Source organism: Lichenostomus cassidix, chromosome 4 (genome assembly GCF_008360975.1).
Source record: "Lichenostomus cassidix isolate B80296 chromosome 4, HeHo_3.0, whole genome shotgun sequence".
Taxonomy (NCBI): domain Eukaryota; kingdom Metazoa; phylum Chordata; class Aves; order Passeriformes; family Meliphagidae; genus Lichenostomus; species Lichenostomus cassidix.
The window spans coordinates 64,320,754-64,339,615 of record NC_139484.1 but is presented as its reverse complement, the minus strand read 5'-3'; the positions used below and the strand labels follow the sequence as shown (position 1 = coordinate 64,339,615).

The 18,862-nt window shown below is 44.3% G+C and overlaps 1 protein-coding gene and 1 long non-coding RNA gene across 7 annotated transcripts in view; one reads left to right on the top strand and one right to left on the bottom strand.

The window, feature by feature from the left end:
- The first annotated feature begins 549 nt into the window (after positions 1–549).
- On the top strand, positions 550–8,143 carry LOC146438715 (uncharacterized). The gene is made up of 7 exons (XR_014851902.1): positions 550–842; positions 3,666–3,745; positions 4,931–5,040; positions 5,171–5,228; positions 5,345–5,447; positions 6,261–6,699; positions 6,735–8,143. It is a non-coding gene; the product is annotated as an uncharacterized LOC146438715 (long non-coding RNA).
- Positions 8,144–10,719: 2,576 nt separating this feature from the next.
- FGFR3 (fibroblast growth factor receptor 3) overlaps positions 10,720–18,862 on the bottom strand; it is a 55,447-nt gene continuing 47,304 nt past the window's right edge. For all 6 annotated transcript variants that reach the window (XM_085059605.1, XM_085059606.1, XM_085059607.1 and 3 more), the window contains exons 13-18: positions 18,563–18,753; positions 17,774–17,896; positions 16,112–16,182; positions 14,555–14,692; positions 14,008–14,113; positions 10,720–13,920 (exon numbers count right to left, since the gene is read on the bottom strand). In XM_085059605.1, coding sequence (XP_084915731.1) covers positions 13,756–13,920; positions 14,008–14,113; positions 14,555–14,692; positions 16,112–16,182; positions 17,774–17,896; positions 18,563–18,753 — 794 coding nt within the window. In that variant the 3' untranslated portion in view covers positions 10,720–13,755. The remainder of the gene's footprint in view (positions 13,921–14,007; positions 14,114–14,554; positions 14,693–16,111; positions 16,183–17,773; positions 17,897–18,562; positions 18,754–18,862) is intronic.

Below are 18,862 nucleotides of genomic sequence, written 5' to 3'. Positions count from 1 at the left end.
CGGTAGCTCAGCAAATGACCCCTTTAGCTTAACTCTTGGGCCAGTTGGGTAACTCTGCAAAGGATTAAGTAAAAGTGTTTGTAGAGATATATGTAGAGGAGTCTGGAGGTCAGAGCTGGGTCCTGGAGGGCTTGTGTTCATTGCCTGACTTCCTTTGGTGCTGTCTGCAGCCTGATTTTTCACCTCAGCCTGTGCCACAGCAGCCATTTAGAGGGCAGGGGTTGGGTGCCAAATCCTTGAATAAAATAGTGAGACTAAGACCAAGAAGCCCAGGAAAGGTTTTCTACCCATGTCTGCACAGAGAATGTTGTTTACAGCCTGATGAGAACACAAAGAACTTGCAATCTCAAAATGAATCTCTGAAAAACAACCACCAAATCATAGAACCATTTAGGTTGGAAAAGACATTTAAGGTCATCAAGTCCAACATTAATGCAGCTCTTCCTGGGCCATCACTAAACCATGTCCTTAAGGGCCACAACTGCATGAATTTTAAATACCTCCAGGTGTTGAAATACCTCCAGGGATGGTAAATCAACCACCTTACTGGGCAGCTTGTTCCCATGCAAGGACACTGGGTCATTTAAGAGGAGTTTTAACAACAAATCCAGCAAAACTAGACATAAGGTATAAAAGTATTACTCGTGCTTTCATGTGACTGAAGATTAGGTGTGAAGCACAGGAGTGACAGGAACAGCATCTTTCACAGAGATTTTAGTGGGCAGTCACTACCACAAATCTAAAAAGCTGTTCTACTCCAAGCAACATCAGCATCAGAGAGAAGGAAAGAGGGAGAAGTGCATTCAGAGTGGAACTATCACCTAGTTTTGCAAAACTTACAGGTATTTTCATGTCTGAAATTTGTCTTAAAAAATATTTTTACACTGTCTTAAATGTGAGTGAAGAGCAAAATTGGTAACTGTCATCTTTGCTTCTGCTCTTTGGGACCTTAGGTATTGGGGTTGTGACACTAAATAATGTTTAGATGCTGTGAAAAAAGCTGTCAGCATGTCTTGGAAAGCACCCTCCAAATTAAAGGAGAATTAAAATAAAAAGGTATCCAGCAGGTGACTTAGACTGGAAAGTAATCAGAATTAAAAGTCCTGCTTCTTTGGGCTGGAATTGTGAATGTGTGGGTCTATTAGCATAGAAAACTGCTATAAACCCACACCCTGCATTTGTATGGCACATCAGAGTGTTTTCTGCCATGCCCACTGAAGCAGGACTCCTCGTCTTCCATGGAAATTCAGTCTTTGGTGTCAGGGATGGATGACCACCTGGGAGCTAAGGAGAGTTGTCTAGTTGGCCAGACAGCCCATTTCACAAAAGCTAAGGTGGAAGCCCAGCTGGAAATCCATCCCCTGGGCTCTCCCTGAGCATGGATTTACGTGGAGAGCTGCAGTTCCCAGGGTGCTCTACAGCCACCCAGTCACTCAGTCCAGTACTGACCCGGGTTGATACAATAAATACTCTTTGAACTATATTATGGAGAGGGAATGGCAGGTATTTCACCTTTTTGAGTTAAGCTTCTTTCCTTTTGCAAACTGTTTCCCGAACTACAGAAGAGTTAGTTTGCTCCTCTTCATCCTGCAGTGAGAATAATTTATGTGGAACACATTTTCCCTCCTGTTAAATACTTTTTCTTAGCATGTCAAGCATGTACATTGCTGCTGGCAAAAAGCAACCAGACTTGTAGAGAGAAAAATTTCTGAAGAATGTGTGGGGTGTTTGGGTGGAGCACAAATGAGCAGATGTTCCCACAGAACAACAGGGTTTTATGGTGAATGAGCAGAGGTAAAGCCCTGGCTTCAGGGCAGCTGGATGTGTTAGATGTACTCCAGTGTAAGAGTCACAGATGCAGCAGGACTGCAGGAAAAATAACTGCTGGGATGTGACTGAACCCTTGAAATGCTGTGTCTGGGCGTTTCCTGCTGAGGGAGATTATTGGGATGGTTGGATGTGGGATTTCTGGGACAATCTGTGTCCAGTTTACAGCCACCCTCAATTGACAGTGTTTGGCTTTCTGGAGCAAACTGACTAATGTGGGCTTTAATGCCAGGCAGAAAAATGCCTGTAAAAAGTTTCAAACCTGAGCATTTGAAGATGAGCCATCTAAATCCACATTGTTTGGAAATAGTAAAACACCATTTTTATGGCTTGTAATTATTTTTGTAAGTGAGTGGTCAAAAAACATGAAATATCTCTTTCACCTCACCCAGACAAGGTTGAAAAGCCCAGAATCTAATCCTCCACTCCATACCAGTGTGGTCCCCATGCCCCAGTTCCTAGGGCTACTATTGCAATGCAGTCAGAGTTAACAAAGCTATTGCTTTAATTTGCAGCATATTGAATCTCTCAGCCTTTCTGAAAATATGTGCCTTAGCTGCAGTGTCTGTAAACTATGGTAATTAGCTGTAGAAACTCATCTTTCAAGTTTGGCATCTTTGGCACCATCCTAAAAGATTACTCAGAGAGAGGAAAAGCCCCTCCAGTGCCCCTACTTGTCACTGGACCCTGCCTACATCTGTGCTCCTGGGAGATATGTTGCCAACTCACCCCATTCCTGGAGCTTGCATTGCCTTACCAAATACCCTATTAAATTTGCAGAAGTCTTTCTTTTTCAGCACGTGTAAGATGTGAAAAGAGAGAACTTAATGATTAACCTAAATGAATCTCTGATTCTATGATCATAATTTATTTTCTGCTGAAATTCCCACTCTCTGCACATTAGATGCTCCACCCAAAATCTGCTCCATTGGTGCCTGAACGTCAAGGTACCTAAGATGAATGGTGTGAGTTATGCTTCTGGAGTGTTACTGAGAGCTTGGTGATAACTCATTTCCTCTGTCTTGTTTGTATCTTGCTCATGCATGCATTCTGCATGGAAATCTGACAAACGTATAGCTGAACTAAATTGAGATGTTTCACCTCATCTGATGTTTAATGTGAATCACTCACACCTTTGAGGCTGGGATTAAGTATTAGGTTTCAGTCATTGTAATTAGCAGTTACTTTAAATGACAGTTAAATCCATTTTCTGAGCCAAACATATCACTCAGGTACTGAGGAAAGAAAAATAAACACAGATCAGATCAGAATTAGATGTGATCATTCGGATTTACATGCAAAATAAACTGGAAACGTTGAAAGGCAAAGAGATATGGAAGATCTGTCCCTTTGTAGCCACAGATTCTCACTTCTCAGAGGGTCAAAAAAGCTGAGTTATAAGCCATGGGACTGTGCTTGCCCTGTCTGTCTTGTGTAGCTGAATCCTGAGGGGTGATGTGGGCTTTGCAAGGCAGTATCTGCAGGAACATTTCCAGGTGGTCTTGCACTTGCAGAAAGGAGCTGTTGCCTTGATGTGAGTCAGCTGTGAGGAGCATCCCAGATCAAGAACCACAAAACTGCAAATTCCTGAGTGAACAATGACAAATCAGGTCCTGAGTGCTGACACAGCTTCCCAGGAGACACTGAGTGGGAGAGGCTGAACTGGAGATGTGCTGTGAGGTCTGCACAGGCAGTGAGGGACCCTCATCTCCCTGAGGTGAGTAGAGTAGGCAGGAGCCAAACTCACTGGTGATACTTTCAGACTTTTATTTGGATGCTGAAACACTTTGTGGCCAGATAAGTGACAGTCTTATTTTAGGCATAGCTCTCTCCTGCAGAGATGTGAAGTGGCCCCTGCAGCAAGGCACAGCTCATGGAGACCTGGAGACCAAGGACAAAGCATGGGGCTGTAAGAATGGTGAGGTCTCAATTTAAAGTGTTGGGGTTTTTTTTTTCCCCTTTGCAGGATACTCACAGATTGACTTGTCACTGAGCAACCCCAGCTATAGCATATTCCAAGGGTCTTGGCTAGTGCATGGAGCCACAGTGATGTGCAAAACCAGCCTGGAAGTGTTTAAAAGGCATGTGGCACTTTGGAACATGGTCTAGTGGTGTACACAGTGGTGCTGGGCTAACAGGTGGACCCAACGATTTCAGAGATCTTTTCCATCCTCACTGATTCTGCCAGTCTGTGATCACCAAAACTTAAATACCAGGAGGCAACATTGCACCTGAGCATTCACCCCTAACGCTGCATTGCTTGGCTGCTTCATTTCTCAACTTTAATGTTGCATAAACAACTGTTTTTCTGCCCTGTTCTACATGCTCACACATGCACAGAGGCCTTGCTTCTCCAGTCTCTCCCACACAAGCAAACCTCTCTTGGCTTTGCTGGAGATTTCGCCTCACACCTGAAATGATGGTGTTTTACAGGGTTCCTTGAGGCTGACTGCAACAATGAGGATGTGTCTCCTGTTTGGAGAGCTGCCCACTCTCCTTGGGCTCACAAAGTTCTTACATTCTTCTCTGTTCATAAAATCCATGAGATTCACTGATCTGGGCAAGGCAAATATGAGTTTGTACTCCTGACACAAGGATTGTGATGCATTCAGAAAAATTAACTAGCTGTTGTTCAGCCAACCAAAATTATTGTGGATTCCATAACCTCAGAGCAACCCCTTTTGCCAATAATTTCTGCCCTTTCTCTACCTTGTAAAAATTTCTTAAATTCTAGTTTTGAGTACAAGACTTGGAAAAGTCATGCTAACAGCACGTTGTGATGTTGTAATGAATAAACCACTTACTTTTCTGTTTTCTGAATATCCAGTAACAGCCTTGCTTTTGCAAACCAAATTTCTGAAAATGTTGTTAAAATAACTTCCAAAGAATGAAAATTGAAATTTGTGTGAAATAGACTTGGTATCCGAGAGCTCTCATGGATGGCTCAGGTGTCTTAACTCCTGTTTACTTTTTTAAAAAGAAAAAAATAAAAGTGATCGTCACAAATAAATAGTAGTTTGGGATAAAAATAGAGTGTGTATGTATCTCCTATGCTCTGAGACCCTTTTGATGAAAAGTGTTATCACAAGTAATTAACAATTAGGGGGCACAGGCAGAGTGAAAGGAAGTGCATCCAGAATGCTTCAGCCCATCTGAGACTTCCTCCAGCTTCAGGCAGAATTACAATCTTGGAGGTAAACACCAGTAAAACTTGTAAGTGGTACTAAAAGAATCCATTTTCCCAGAATTTTTCCCTAACAACAGAACTCTTTCTATGCTGAAATTTTACATAGCAAGCATATAGATATCACTATGTATTAATTACAATGTATTTGTTAACTAGTAGGGAAAAAGACACTTGCAGAGAAAAGTGGAGTGATACCCACCTGGCAGAACTCCAGGTATACCCTCCTGCCCTCTCCACAGACTCTAATCTGAGCAGAAACACCAATTTTCTGCAATTATTAGGCTGCAGGAGGTCCAGCTCCACTCATTCATCATAAATCTCTTTGCTCAGCCTGTACAAGGAGAGATGGGAGCTCCTTTGCTTTCCTCCCTTGCAGCCTGGAGCCAGCAGCTCTGTCTGGATCTCAGAGTTGGTTCAGCATCAGCCTCACAGGGTGTGTTGCATTTATCTGCCTTTTTTTTTTTAAGGTTTTTTTTGGGTTTTTTTGGTTTGTTTTCTTATTTTATTTTTTAAAATTTAATAATCACTGTGCTGTCCAGGAGGCAAATATGGTGATTTCAGACCTTGGTGGTTGCCTTGCCAGATGGAAGTCCCTGGTCATCAGGACTATATTGTACAGCCTCTCCTCTCTTTTGAGCTATTTGAAAAATGATAAAACTTGCAAAGGCGTTACGGAATTTTCAGATGTTTTTGTCATATGAATATTTCCTTGGGTAGTTTGTGAAGGGCTTTTTGGCAGATGATTTTCATTATTTGGGTGTTTTTACACCTCAGGCTGAGGTGATAAGGGTTGTTCTGAGTGGAATGGCTTTTTTGAAGAGGGAGACTCTGTAGGGTCTCATCAAGATGGTCCAGGTGTTCTCCAAGAGTTTGACCATAAATGCCTTTGGGAGATATTTGCAGAGGTTTTGCATGTGTAAACCATAAACCTCCAACAGAAGCATTCCATAGGAATGTATATACTGACAAGGGCACTTCCACAAAAGAATTTTACAATGCCAGATCAAACAGGCCTAAAATTTACCTTGTGCCATCTCTTGTGTGTGTTAGAGTTGGCTGCATGGTTTCTTTCTGAGAAAGAATATCACCAAAAATTTGAATTATGTGTGTGATAAGGGCTCTGAGATGACTTTCAGACTACCACAACTTTGAAATTCTCACATGCAAACAGTGACTTTTTTTCACTGTAGCACATTCCTCATGTGTGAACTCATAAGTAACTGGAAAGGTATTGCATCTTTCTTAGGAAACCATCTGATGGCTTGAAATTTCCCCTCCTTCTATGAAGATGACTCAGCCTTCACCATCCCTGCTCCCAGCTCTGCTCTTCTTTGGTTTCCATACTGCCTTTACCAACTGAACATCTCAGTGTCTTTCTGCTGACATGCTCAGCAGTTTCCTAAGGGCTCCAGGTCCATGGTCCTGTAGTTTTCACCTTGCTGGGATTCCCTTGGCTGGGCCAGGAAGTGTGTGGTGGAGGCCAGACTGCTGCTAAGGCAAGACACTGCCATCAAATGGGAGAGCAAATCCCTAGAAGACCATATTAGGCAAAACCCTAGGTGTCCTCTGAAGCCACTGGCCAAACTGACTCAACTGGACAGATTCAAGAGCTGATCCTGTCCTGCTGCTAAGCCCTTGTGGAGGTGCACAGTGAAGCATGGTGGGCATCATCCATGTCATGTCATGTCATGTCATGTCATGTCATGTCATGTCATGTCAGCATTTAAGTGCATCTTCTTCCCGTGTGGAAGATGTGTGTGTGTGTCATTCCAGTGAGGAAGGTGGTTGTTTTGGAACCCTGTAATGTGCCATGAGCATCTGTCAATGCTGTTTAAGGTTATTCCTCCAGAGCAGCCTCAGGCACCATCCCTCCCAGGCCTGCCATTGCCTGTGGGACAGACACGACTGTGGGACAGACAAATGCTGCCAGGAGGCACAGGAGGATGAAAACAAACCTCTGTCTCCTGCAATATGAAGAGATTACCTGTCAATACTGTTAAAGCAGGTTTAATACCAGGGTCTGCTTGAAAACTTCTGCAAAGTCAAGCTCATTTGCTGTTTGGGAGAAAATTGGCTTTCTCTGCCTCCTCTGTATTACTGGTGTGAAAGTGGAAAAATTGGCTGTGTGCAATAGATGTGTTTTCTGCCTTGATGAGCAGTGTAGACAAGTGTCTGATGGAAGGTCAGCAGAAAGGATAAGTTCTTGAGCAAGTTATTGGCTACACTGGGAAAAAACATAACAGCTACCCAGGAAAGACAAGGAATGATTTCTCCTGTTGGGTTCAGGCTTTTTTGGCAGGATCTGAGCTACCACATAGAGCAACATGCTGACTCCTGGGAAAGTGGCAAGCTGCTGGCTGGATCCTGGTTATCCAGGCAGCTGTTTTGGCTGTGGAAGAACAGGTCAGGAGTGTGTGACAGCACTTCACCAAGGAGCTTCACACTGTGTCTGTGCAGGCTGTGAGAACAAAGTTATTCTCCAGAGCAGATAGCTCCTTGAGGCAGCTTCAGTGAGAGCTTGTAAGAATTTGTTTGGGTTTTTTCCCCAGTTCTACCAGTCTGGCAGAGCCCTCAGGGGATGTGCCATGTTTTATATTGCCTTTCTCAGCCTTGATTTTCTGGTGTCCATACTTCAGGTTCTGCTTCTCTCCTATTAAGAGGTTTTGCTGGTATGAGTCAAAAGTTTCACCACACATTTGCAACCTGCTCTTTAATACAGTAACATCCAGAAGTCTCTCATTACACCAGCATCCATGTTGCCTTTGGCTCAGGATTACTGAACTGAGACTCAGTGCCTACCTGGCATGCAAGGCAGCCACCTTTGATGTGAGGCAGTGGTAAAACCTCCCACCCCATCTCAGTGAGCATGCAGAGGGTGGCCAGGCAGCCTCAGAGCTGAGTGTGCATGGAATTTAGTTAAATGCCAGCAATGAGGGCTAGACAGGATGTGTTATCACTGGAGAGCATATGTGCTGATTATCCACCTAGTTCTGCCCAGTATATGTTTTAGTTTGCACTGCCTGATTTTCTGGGCAAATGTGTAGGGAGTGCACCCCCTGTCCTGGAGGTGAGGAGGTACCTGATGGTCTCCTGGTGCCAAATTTCCTCTTGCTTTCACTGCGTAAACCTGGTGCCCAGTGCCTGTATGAACGTAGCACTGGCTTGGAAGATGCACTTGGCTCTGTCCCATTTTTCTGCTCTCCTCTCCCAGCTAGGGTCCTTCTGCCTTGGTGGAAATACCAGTTTTGCCTGCAGTGGTGAGGAACCCAGAGCAAGCCATGGTTGGTGGGTCAGGCAGGCAGACTTTGGCCTTTAGGAAGATCATTCCTGGGCCAAACCCATTTGCACATTTGGTGAGGTATCTTTCTTCTGCTTGCATGCTTTCCCATCCCCTGATCCTGTTGGACACCACCACCCAAGAAAAATAAAAGGCTGGGACAGGTCTGGTCTTCGATGGGCACCATCAGGAGAAGTGATCACCCAGTGGTGTGTGTGGGCATAAATGACCCCACAGGGCTCTGATTGCAACACTGCACACTACAACAATAATTTCTTTCCTGGTTTTAGATAATAATCTTGTTGGGGCAGGGCACAATGCTTTTTCTGCTTGACATGCTGCCGACACCTGAGATGCTGTTTGTGAAAAACAACATGATGTTACGAAACAGAGAAACTAAATGAAGGCTAACATGGCTGAGAAAGTGAAGGAAAAAGAGGGTATAAGCAAGGCTGACAAATCCTTTCCCTTTCTCTTGGTGAGCCCATGGTCCTGGGCCACAAAGCCCATGAAAACACTTCAGCTCTTGGCATCTCCTCTGGATGCTCCCTCATGCCCTCCTGTTGTCCTTTTATACTCCTTTTTCTTATCAGCACAACATATGTCTCCATATTCCTTTTTCTGGAGATTATTTAGCTCCTGGGAGGGATCAACTTGCTCAGAAGAGTCACCAGCAGGAAATATCTCCTTTGAGAATTTGAAATGGCACCAACCACCAGGAAACTTTGCTGTTTTGGTTCTAGCTGCCTTCTACTGACACTTGCAGGCCTTCAGACTCTTTTTCCTTGTGCCAGATCCTCCCTGTCTCACCGTGGAGCCATGACCAATGGAAATAAATCACAATTTTAGGGATTTATTTGAATGTTGCTATGAAACAGGTCACGGCGGCCAGAGAGAGGCTCTATTTGTGTAGTCACCCACAGAGGAAAGGAGACATTTGTTTTGCTTTAAAAACAACTCTTTCATGTGCAAAGGGCATTTTGGGTTTGGGTGGAAGGCTGCAGCCACTGAAGGAGAGATGAACTGCAGTGGGATGTTCGCTCAGTGACGCAGCCCAACTGAGTAACTTTGCAAATTTTCCTTGAGGTTGTTTAGTGTATTGCTCAACGCACATCACACGCTGCAGCCAGACATTCACCCTGGGCTCAGAACTGGATGCATTGTAGGGCAATTAAAGTAAAATATGACCCTCTCCTCCCCAGGCCACAAGCAAACACGGCTGCGGGTGAAGGCCAGCAGAGGAAGAATGACATCATGAAACCCAAGAGGGAAAGCAAACACCAAGCCAGCGCCATGTGCAGGTCAGCCACTGCAGCAGGACAGACTTCCCTCTCTGTGACTTTGATTTCTCTGCTCTGTTTGCCCAGAGGACTTTTTTTGGGAGAGCTTTCAAGCACGGGTGTGCAACACAGCACAGCTCACTGCAGAAGGATCTGGCCCTCTCCTGCTTTTCGAGTCCTGGTGGTGGCAAATGGAGCACAAATCCTCTCCACACTGCCACGATGGAGCAACTTCCACATGAGCCAGCTAAGCCCATTTAGCCACTCTGCCTGCAGCCCTGCATGGCCAGGGCTTGTCCCCTGGCCCACACTGCTCCTGCTGTGGCAGGGTTCAGGGCTGGCCACCAAAGCATGTCCTTACAGCATGGAACCAACTCATTTCAGGTAGCAAGACTCCTCTCACAAGGCAGTGGTGCTAAAACAGTGGTGTTTTTTCTCACAGCAGCGAGGAAATCACCTCAACCCCACGTTTTTAATTTTTTTTTTTTTAATCTAGGATGTAACAGTGGTGGTGCCAGTCCCAGTGCAGAGATATAACCTCCTTGGATGCATGTCACTCCATGCCCAGCTACTTCAAACACAAATGCCTGCTACTGCAGGCAAACTTGTAAGCCAAAATCCAGGTGTCTGGGATGCAGTTCAACAGGATCACTTGTAGGAATCACTTAATATCATATGAAAGTGTTGGTAGGATTTCCCAAGCTGCATTGTCAGCTACCAGCAAAACCAGGATTTACAAAGTTCCCTTGCTTAACCCACCCCAGAGTCAAAGCCAAAGCCAAACTTGGTCTCCCCTTGCTCCTTGGAAGCCGGGCAGGATGAGGTCCCCTGTGCCTATCCCAGTGGGCTGGAAGAAACCTCCCACAGGAGGCTTTAATGAGCAATTCCTGCCCCTTTGCTCCTGCCATGGGCTTAATTCCATCTGAGAGCAGGGCTGACACCTCTGTGCACAAAATGGCTCATAAACATACCCACTAGCAAATACAGAATGCTGCCCTTCAACCAAAATTGCTGTAAATTTATTATGAACACAAAACCTGAGCTGGCCAGGACTCGCAAAGCAGCACTGTAAAAATTAAACCTTCCTGGCACTGCAAGTCCCAGTGCCTGGAACACTTGGTTTTGCAAAGGACCCTCACAACTGGGAATGAACCCCAAAATTTAACAACTTGTTTATTATTATTATTATTTTTTGTAGAAGTAAGTTTCCCATGTTAACAAAAGCAGAATAGTTTTATTTAGTGTTCATCTCACACCTTTGACAGCTGCAGCTGTCAGGCACAGAAATACAGTATTAAAATAAACTGAACAGAGTTGCTCATTGCAAAAATCACACTATGGAAACCTGTGGATTGTAACATCAACAGTATAAAATGTAACAAAATTGGAACTTTTAATTTTTTTTAAGCTTTTAAAGATAATAGTCCAGGCTATAAAACTATATAAGCATTGAATAAGAAATGTTAAAGTCAACAAGTCTACAACAGATACATCTTGTAAAAACTCAATAAATTATATATATATTTATAATATCTAGTAACATTTAAAACCATGCACAGTTTTGTACATTTTCTTTTTTCAGTACAGGAAAACTCATTGCTTCGAGTACTTGGAATGTACACAATTAGCAGACATTTGTAAGAAAATACAAAAAAATTTTTTTATTCCAACAGAACAAAAATCTATAGAAATCTACCTTCTCAAACTTCCATTGAAGTAACCTCAAACTATAAATTATTTTAGGATAAGGATTCTGTGGCTCTAAGAAGAAAAAAAAAAAATCTTTAAATGAGATGTTGTCATCCTGTTATTCTGCAACATTGATATGTAATATGCACCAGAGAAAAATGAAAAGAAAGAATTCAGGATGCAATTTGCTTTGCCTCTTTCTGGTAGTACATAAAATCTTCTGGACAAAAAAAAAAAAAAACAAACCCAAAAAAAACCAAAAAAACCCAAAAAGATCAACCCACCCACAATAAATCCTCAGCCCAAACCGCCCCCATTGTCAGCTTGATCTATGCTAACATTCCTTAGTTCACTCCTGTGCTTTTAAACAGCTACCTGGCACTGAGGAACAAAATAGCACAGCATTTTAAACACCAAAAATCAGGCATTTTCCAATGTGTTAGATGCGAAAGAAATACGCAGCTGCAGCAGCTCTCCTGCAAACAGTGTCACTATTTTGCTCACATGGCATTTCTGAAGCCCAAAATACAACAGTACTGGCAAAGGGGAGAGAAAACAACCTACCCCGAATCATCCAAAGTCAACATTTCACTTTGCTGCATACTTGTTATTAAATCGACCACAAAGAATACCTTCATTTGAAAATAGAAAAATAAACACCCACACCCCCTTAATGCACAGTGGTTAAACTGATGGAAGAATTCTTGGCCCTGTTTTTCTGAAATATGTAAAAATCATCTCTCTGCTGCTATTTGTTTGGTTTTAACCACTGGTGATGTATTGAAAAATAAACTTACCTTTGCTCACTGCAATCCAGGATAAACTAATATTTTTTTAATGAATACATATATATATTTATAACATTAAATGTAATTTGTTAAAGGACTGTACATCTATACATTCTTTCAATATTTCCCATAAACACAAAGGAAAAACTTGATTAATATATTTTTTCTCCATTTTTAATAAGTTAAAAAAAACACCCTTAAGTTTGGTGAAATTTAAAGTTTACAGTAACACTATGCTATTTAAACCAATGAACAGATATGTTAATGTCTATAAATAACTTTACAAATATACATGTTAAGGTACAATTTTTAAAACAAAACTGTGAAGATATAAAACAAACAATCAAAAACATCTTTTCTTTTGCCCAGATCAGTATATCCTAGATTGCAATGCTCGTATTTTGAGACTCTCTCTCAGTACTGCTTTTATGTTGCATTAGTATTATACATTCTTCTCTTTTAATATATTTATTTATATATATACACGATATATTTATAGATATATACACAGATTCTCTGGAATAAACCTTTTTGATATAAGTTAAAGGCTCTTGCCTACAGGTACCCGTAACTTTTCTCCGAGTCACTGCACATAGATGGAGCCAAACCTCTGGTGTCAAGGGGTGGATGGAGGAGCTGCTCCCCCCACTCACCCTTGGCAAGCAAGAACAGGCAAACCCCAAAAAATGTGATTTTTCCATCCCCACCACCCCGAAATGGCTGTTCTCAAAGGTCAGGATGTGCCTTGAGACGCCGTGTGGGCACCCAGCAGCAGGTCTCAGGGCACCCTCTGCTCTCAGGTGGGTGATGCTCTGCTCCCCACGGGGTCTCTGCCCATCCCTGAGCTCTGCTCCTGCCTTGGCACAGCTCCATCCCAGCCCTGTGCAAGGGCCAAGGCGCTGCTGACACTTCAGGTGACTTGACCGTCTCTTTTCACTATTTTTACTTTCGTTTCTCCGTCGACAATTTGCATTTCACTTAGCTTTGTTTCCTCTTCTTCCAAAAAGGATTCCTTCTATGTAGCTGGGTAGTATGATCATTAAGCTATAAAAACGACGACAACAAAAATATAGATATTTTTATAAATATATGAATCCCTGCAGGCAACGTGGCTTTTCAGCTCCACCAAAAAGGTTCATGTACAGATTGCATAAGCGAAGAATTTCCACATTCTTTACATCTTTTTTTTCTTTTTTTTTAATTTTTAAAGGAAGATTTCTTTTTTCTTTTCTTCGTATTGCAGGCACAGAATGGTAACTCTGGCACTCAGAATGCAAGCGCGGAGGCTGGGGGGTCAGCACCCCCCAGGTTCAACATTCTGCGTAGTAAAGAAAAAAAAACCCTAGCAAAATGAAAAGTAAACCAAAAAAAACAACAAAAAAATCACCTAGGATAGATCATCTTGGCAAGAGATTAGTTCCTTCAGGCCAAACAGTGCTTCTTGACTTTTCATACAGCAATAGGGAAAAAAAAAATATTTAAAAAAAAAAATTATAAAAAAAAAGTTAATTTTTTTTTTTTTTTTACCCTGAACAGCTTGTCAACAACACAAATCTCCAGGCACCATCACACAGTTCCACCAGAAGATCCTTCACTACGGTTGCACGCTCAGCACCTCCACGGGCACACTGCCCGCCCATCCGTCCGTCTGTCCATCTGTCTGTCCGTCCGTCTGTCTGTCCGTCCATCCGTGCACCCCGGGGCTCCTCACGTCCGGATGACGCCGTTGCAGGGCGGGTGCTTGGGCAGGCAGGGCTCATCGGGCAGCAGGTCATGTGCAAAGACTGAGTCGTCCCCTGAGGAGCAGGTGCTGTGGGTGTCCTGGCCGGCTGGTGAGTACTGCTCGAAGGGCACCGAGAGGTCCAGGTACTCCTGCCAGGGTGACAGAGCCGTCAGTGCTGGGTGTCCCCCGTGCTGGTGACCAGCTGACCCCTCCCACGCCCCTCCCGCCACACTCACGTCGGTGGATGTCACGGTGAGGACCCTGTCCAGGTCTTCCACCAGCTGCTTGAAGGTGGGTCGCTGTGAGGGGACGGCGTGCCAGCACTCCCGCATGATCATGTACCTGCATGGGGGACAGGGGATAGTCACACACGGTTGGGCTGAGTGACAACCACCCCCAAATCACCTCAGAGGACAGCTGTGGCCAAAGCAACTTCAGCCATGGTGGCCTTGGTGTGTGGCCAGGTGGGGGGAAGGGTTGGGTTTTGTGGAGCCATGATCCTCATTACCGATCATCTGATGCATGACTGTGCCCTCAGAGCAGGAGGAGGACCTGTCCTGAAGGTGACACACCAGAGCTGCACCCCCAAACACCACCCACCCAGTGAGGGCAGGTGCCACGTGTCACTCAGCAGCCACAGGCTGAGCAAAATCTACCTGGAGATGGGCACACAATTTCCCAGTGGGGATGTCCCAACTGCCCAGACCCAACAGCCCATGGGGAGTGTGTTTGGCCACAGAGGGAATGGACAGGGGAGCAAGGTCAGCACCACCACACACTCACAAATCATGGGTGCAGTTTGCAGGTTTGTCCATCCGATGGCCTTCCTTCAAGAGCTTGAAGAGTTCCTCAACAGGAATTCCTGGGTATGGAGACCCTCCCAAAGTGAAGATCTCCCATAGTAGCACTCCAAAAGACCAGCTGGAAACCAAAGAAAGATCTTTAAAATTCAATGAGGTTTTTTTTCCAAGCCCCCCCATATCCCTTCCCCCTTGCTAGGCTTTATTTCTGTGCAGCCATGCATAGCTAACAAAGTCATCAATAGCATGACTAATTGCCTAGGCCATTTTTACTAGTTACTCGGAGATCTCTGCTGATCCAACTCAATAGCAAAGAAATCCCAGGCACCAAGTCTGAAATTGAAATGAGCATTTAATCAGATAGGTGACAGCCCATCTATCACCGCCAGCTCTTTGTTAGGTCTTCCACCAGCTCCACTGAATGGAACAAATCAAATTATTCATGCACGGCTTCACTGAATTGCAGGCTTGGAACCACAGGCCACTAATTGTGCAAGCTGATACCAAAACTTGCTTGTTACAACACTCATTTCACTGGCCAAGCTGGGAGAAAAATACCCCAACAAAAATCAGCAGAGCACTAATGTTACACACTTCAGTCCTGCAGCTGTGCTCTGGTTAAAAGTCCTTTTTTTCAAAAATATCTTTTGCCTTCTTCATTTTCCTTCTAAAAACAGGGATTATCTGTCTCTGTTTCGCTTTCACGCACACTCACTCTCCCATTCTCTAGCTTTGATTTATCTGTCATGCCCTCTGCAGCATTACCTAAGCATGGAAACTATGATTTAAGATCAATAAAAGCCAAAGTATCTGAAAAATACAGAAACAGAAAGGAATCATTTGTCCAATTGCAAGCAGGGAGCTTTGGGGAGCAGGCAGGCTGGCTATAAAAGTGCCATTATTGATCAAATATTGCAATAAAAAAGCTAGTGTACATGTGGAGCTGCTTCAGCCCTTGCAAAATTCAGATGTGTTACTGATTTACATGTGAGGAGTGCTCTGCTGTTTGCTTACTGTGCAGAGGCACTAAACCAGATCAGATAGGATAAGGAAAAATAAAGAAAAAAATTAAATGGCAGAATTAATCTGAGACTACATTTGCTGAATATTCTCTGATCAATTCTAACAGCAGACAGAGTATTTCAAGCTCATTCCATGTCTCTGGCTGAAGTGTAACTGTCTGGGGCAAAGTGTGGAGGATGCTGAGGGTAATTTTGTTTTCCATAAGATTTTTTCGCACAATATTTTTCAACTACTGGATGAATCACCTCATCTATAAACTGGATAAGAAATACCTGCCTGCTTTCCAGCAATTTTTCAGCAGCTCTCTAGAGATCCCGAGATGAAAGCAACCAGATAACAGCAAAATAAAACCACGTGTGTGAAGATGCAGCAGAGAATCAATTCCTGTACTTTTACATCCCCAGGCACTCCAGTAGCAAACAAGCCCTGGTCATGCTTAGCAGTACTTTTGTCTGTACGATACTATAGGTGTCGATTTCCCTGTCAGATTTTTTTTTTAAAGTGTGGGTTTGCTTACACATCGCTCTGGTGAGTATAGACCCGGTCAAACAAGGCTTCTGGAGCCATCCATTTCACAGGCAGCCGACCCTGTAATTAGGAAGACAATGGGAACATCCCATCAGCATATTCCCCCAGCCACAACGGCACCATCTGAATCTTCTTTTCTAATCCAGTTTGAAACATTTTCATTAACAACCACATCTGCCTTCCCGGTCACTGGGCAAAGCAGCAGTGGCCACATATAAACAGATTAGAGCATTTGATCCCTGGATCTTTGCTGACAATCTTTGTAGTAAATGCTCTCTGTAGAGGACTGTATTCCACTGCCAAGGCAGGTTTAACATATCAGAGCATCTAAATCTCTGCATGGGAACAGCACCCACTGCTCACAGATGCAGTGAGCTCTGTGGCAGAGCATGGGACAACATTTTCCATCTCTTTGGTTGGAAGGTACAGTTGACTCCAAGTCCAAACCCAGTTTAGACTCAACTTGGGGGGAAACTTCTAAAGAGTGAAGGCAAGGGCCAGGTTCTCTTAGAAACAAATCCTGATCCTGCTGGAGGCTAAAGGAGGATGTCTGATCCCATCCTACATCAGGGTCATAAACACAGACTGTCACATGAGAAACACAAGATGAGAAAGACTAGATTAATCATAATTCTCTGGGGCTTTGTTTGGCCCCTGGAGGGAGACAGAAAGCACTGTTTTGTGTTTGAGCCATAATCTGGATATGGGGGAACTTTGTCCTCTTCTGACCCACTGTCTCACACAGGGAAACAACTAGAGACAGGACACAGGCAGGATGCTCAAATGGGATTATGCTCTCAGCTGTCCCACACAGCTCAAACAGGGAAAATCCATCTGATCTGTGATTAAAATTCCCAAGAATTGTTATTAATTTATGATTAAGAAATCCTGGCAATTAAGAAAGATTTCTGATGTGCTATTGAAGTGGATCAGTATGGACGAGGCGGGCTTCAAGGACTGCTTGGACATTTTAACCCCTGGCAATCCCAAAACTCATGGGTTCTGCACTGCCCTCAATCTTCCACTGCCATCTCCTCACTCTGTCCTAGTTATGGTTTTTCCTCAGGGCTCAACATCTGCAGCAGGCTCTCAAGCAAGACACAGGGCTCCTTCTCTCAGCCCTTCATTTGTAAATTCATGTCTACAGAAAATATAAACAACTCCAGGCCTCAGCCCTTGTTTGGGACAACCTTCTCGCTCTTGGAAGTGGTGTCAAGGAGCTCAGATGTAAAAAAGAGAGAAATGCATGAAAGACAGGTAGATCCAGGTATACAGGAAGTGACATTCCTCTGTCAAGGGCTCTGGTGAGACAGAAGTTGGCTCCTTGGGACTTTTAAGAACAGAAGTGGAGCAGACTGGAAAGGGCTCCACTCCTCTTTGGGAGAAACCTCAGTTTCTATTAGTCTAAAGCATGCTGGCCAGAGCTGAGACCTCACAACCAGCTGCCAGCAGGACCAGGATCTGTCAGGAAAAAACAGATGGTAGATAGACTCCTGGTACCAGCCTATCTAGAGTCCCTCCCTAGGTGAAATCCCTGTCATATTTCTTCCTCCTAAGCTCCTCTAGAAATGGACAAGGGCCGCTTGCTGAAGGGATGACAGAGTTCCCTGCCAGAAGCAGAACTCCATGTGCTTGGCAGCTCTGTACTTACATTGGTGGTTTTCTTGTAATAGTCAATGTTGTGAACGTCTCTAGCGAGGCCAAAATCAGCTATTTTCATCACATTATCTTCAGTGACTAACACGTTCCTGGCTGCCAAGTCGCGATGAATGCACTGTGAAAGGTGAGCAAGTCAATAAATAAGAGCTCGTTAGCTGCTCGCGCCTGGAACCAACAGCACCGTGTGGTTTATGAGCTGCTGTTTCATTGACTCCCAGGCTCATAAAGCTGCGGGCACTGCTCAGCTCCTGGCTCTCTGTGTCACCACCCCACCGTGCCTGCTCAGTGGGAACCTCCTCTTAGCAACACCTCACAGATTTTCTCTCCAAACGGGATGGGCGGATGAGAAAGCCAACTCCTCTCTTCTGTGGGTGCTTACTGGGACGTGCAGCTGCTTTTCTATAATGCTACCCCAAGAAGAGGAGTGCAGGGTGATGTTTCAGGGGAAAAGAATTTTCAAATTAGGGTATCCGCAATATATCCAAAGTATATAGACTCACAGATTGGTCTGGGCTGCTTGTGCTTTTATAGACATTTTGGGGGTGCTAAGGGTCCTGCAGGTGACAGCTGTACAGCTGCATGGTTCAGGAATGCAGCCTAGCATATGGGGACTTTGCATATGGATAAAGTCTCCAGCAAAAAACCTCCATACAGCAAAACCTGGCCTCTAAAGGGAGAAGCCTGCAACGTTTTGCCTGGGGTTGTCCCACACACACAGCATCCCCTGCCTTTGAGCACAGCTTTGGCCGAGGCTTCTACCAAAGGAGGTTTCTCAACTCACCTTCTGAGACGCCAAGTACTCCATGCCCCGTGCCACCTGGTAGGCGCAGGAAACCAGGTCCTTAAATGTCAGCTGCTCCTCGGGCAGCTTGCAGGTGTCAAAGGAATAGTCCATGCCAGGTGGGCGACGCGCCCTGAGGTATTCCCGCAAGTTTCCCTTTGACGCGTATTCCACCAGCACATAGAGTGGTCCTGCAAGGAAGGGCACATCAGCATCCAGCACAGGAACAGCTGACCACCAAAATCTCATCTGGGATATTCTGGACAACCAGTGATTACAGAGAAGGGACAGCTAAATCTG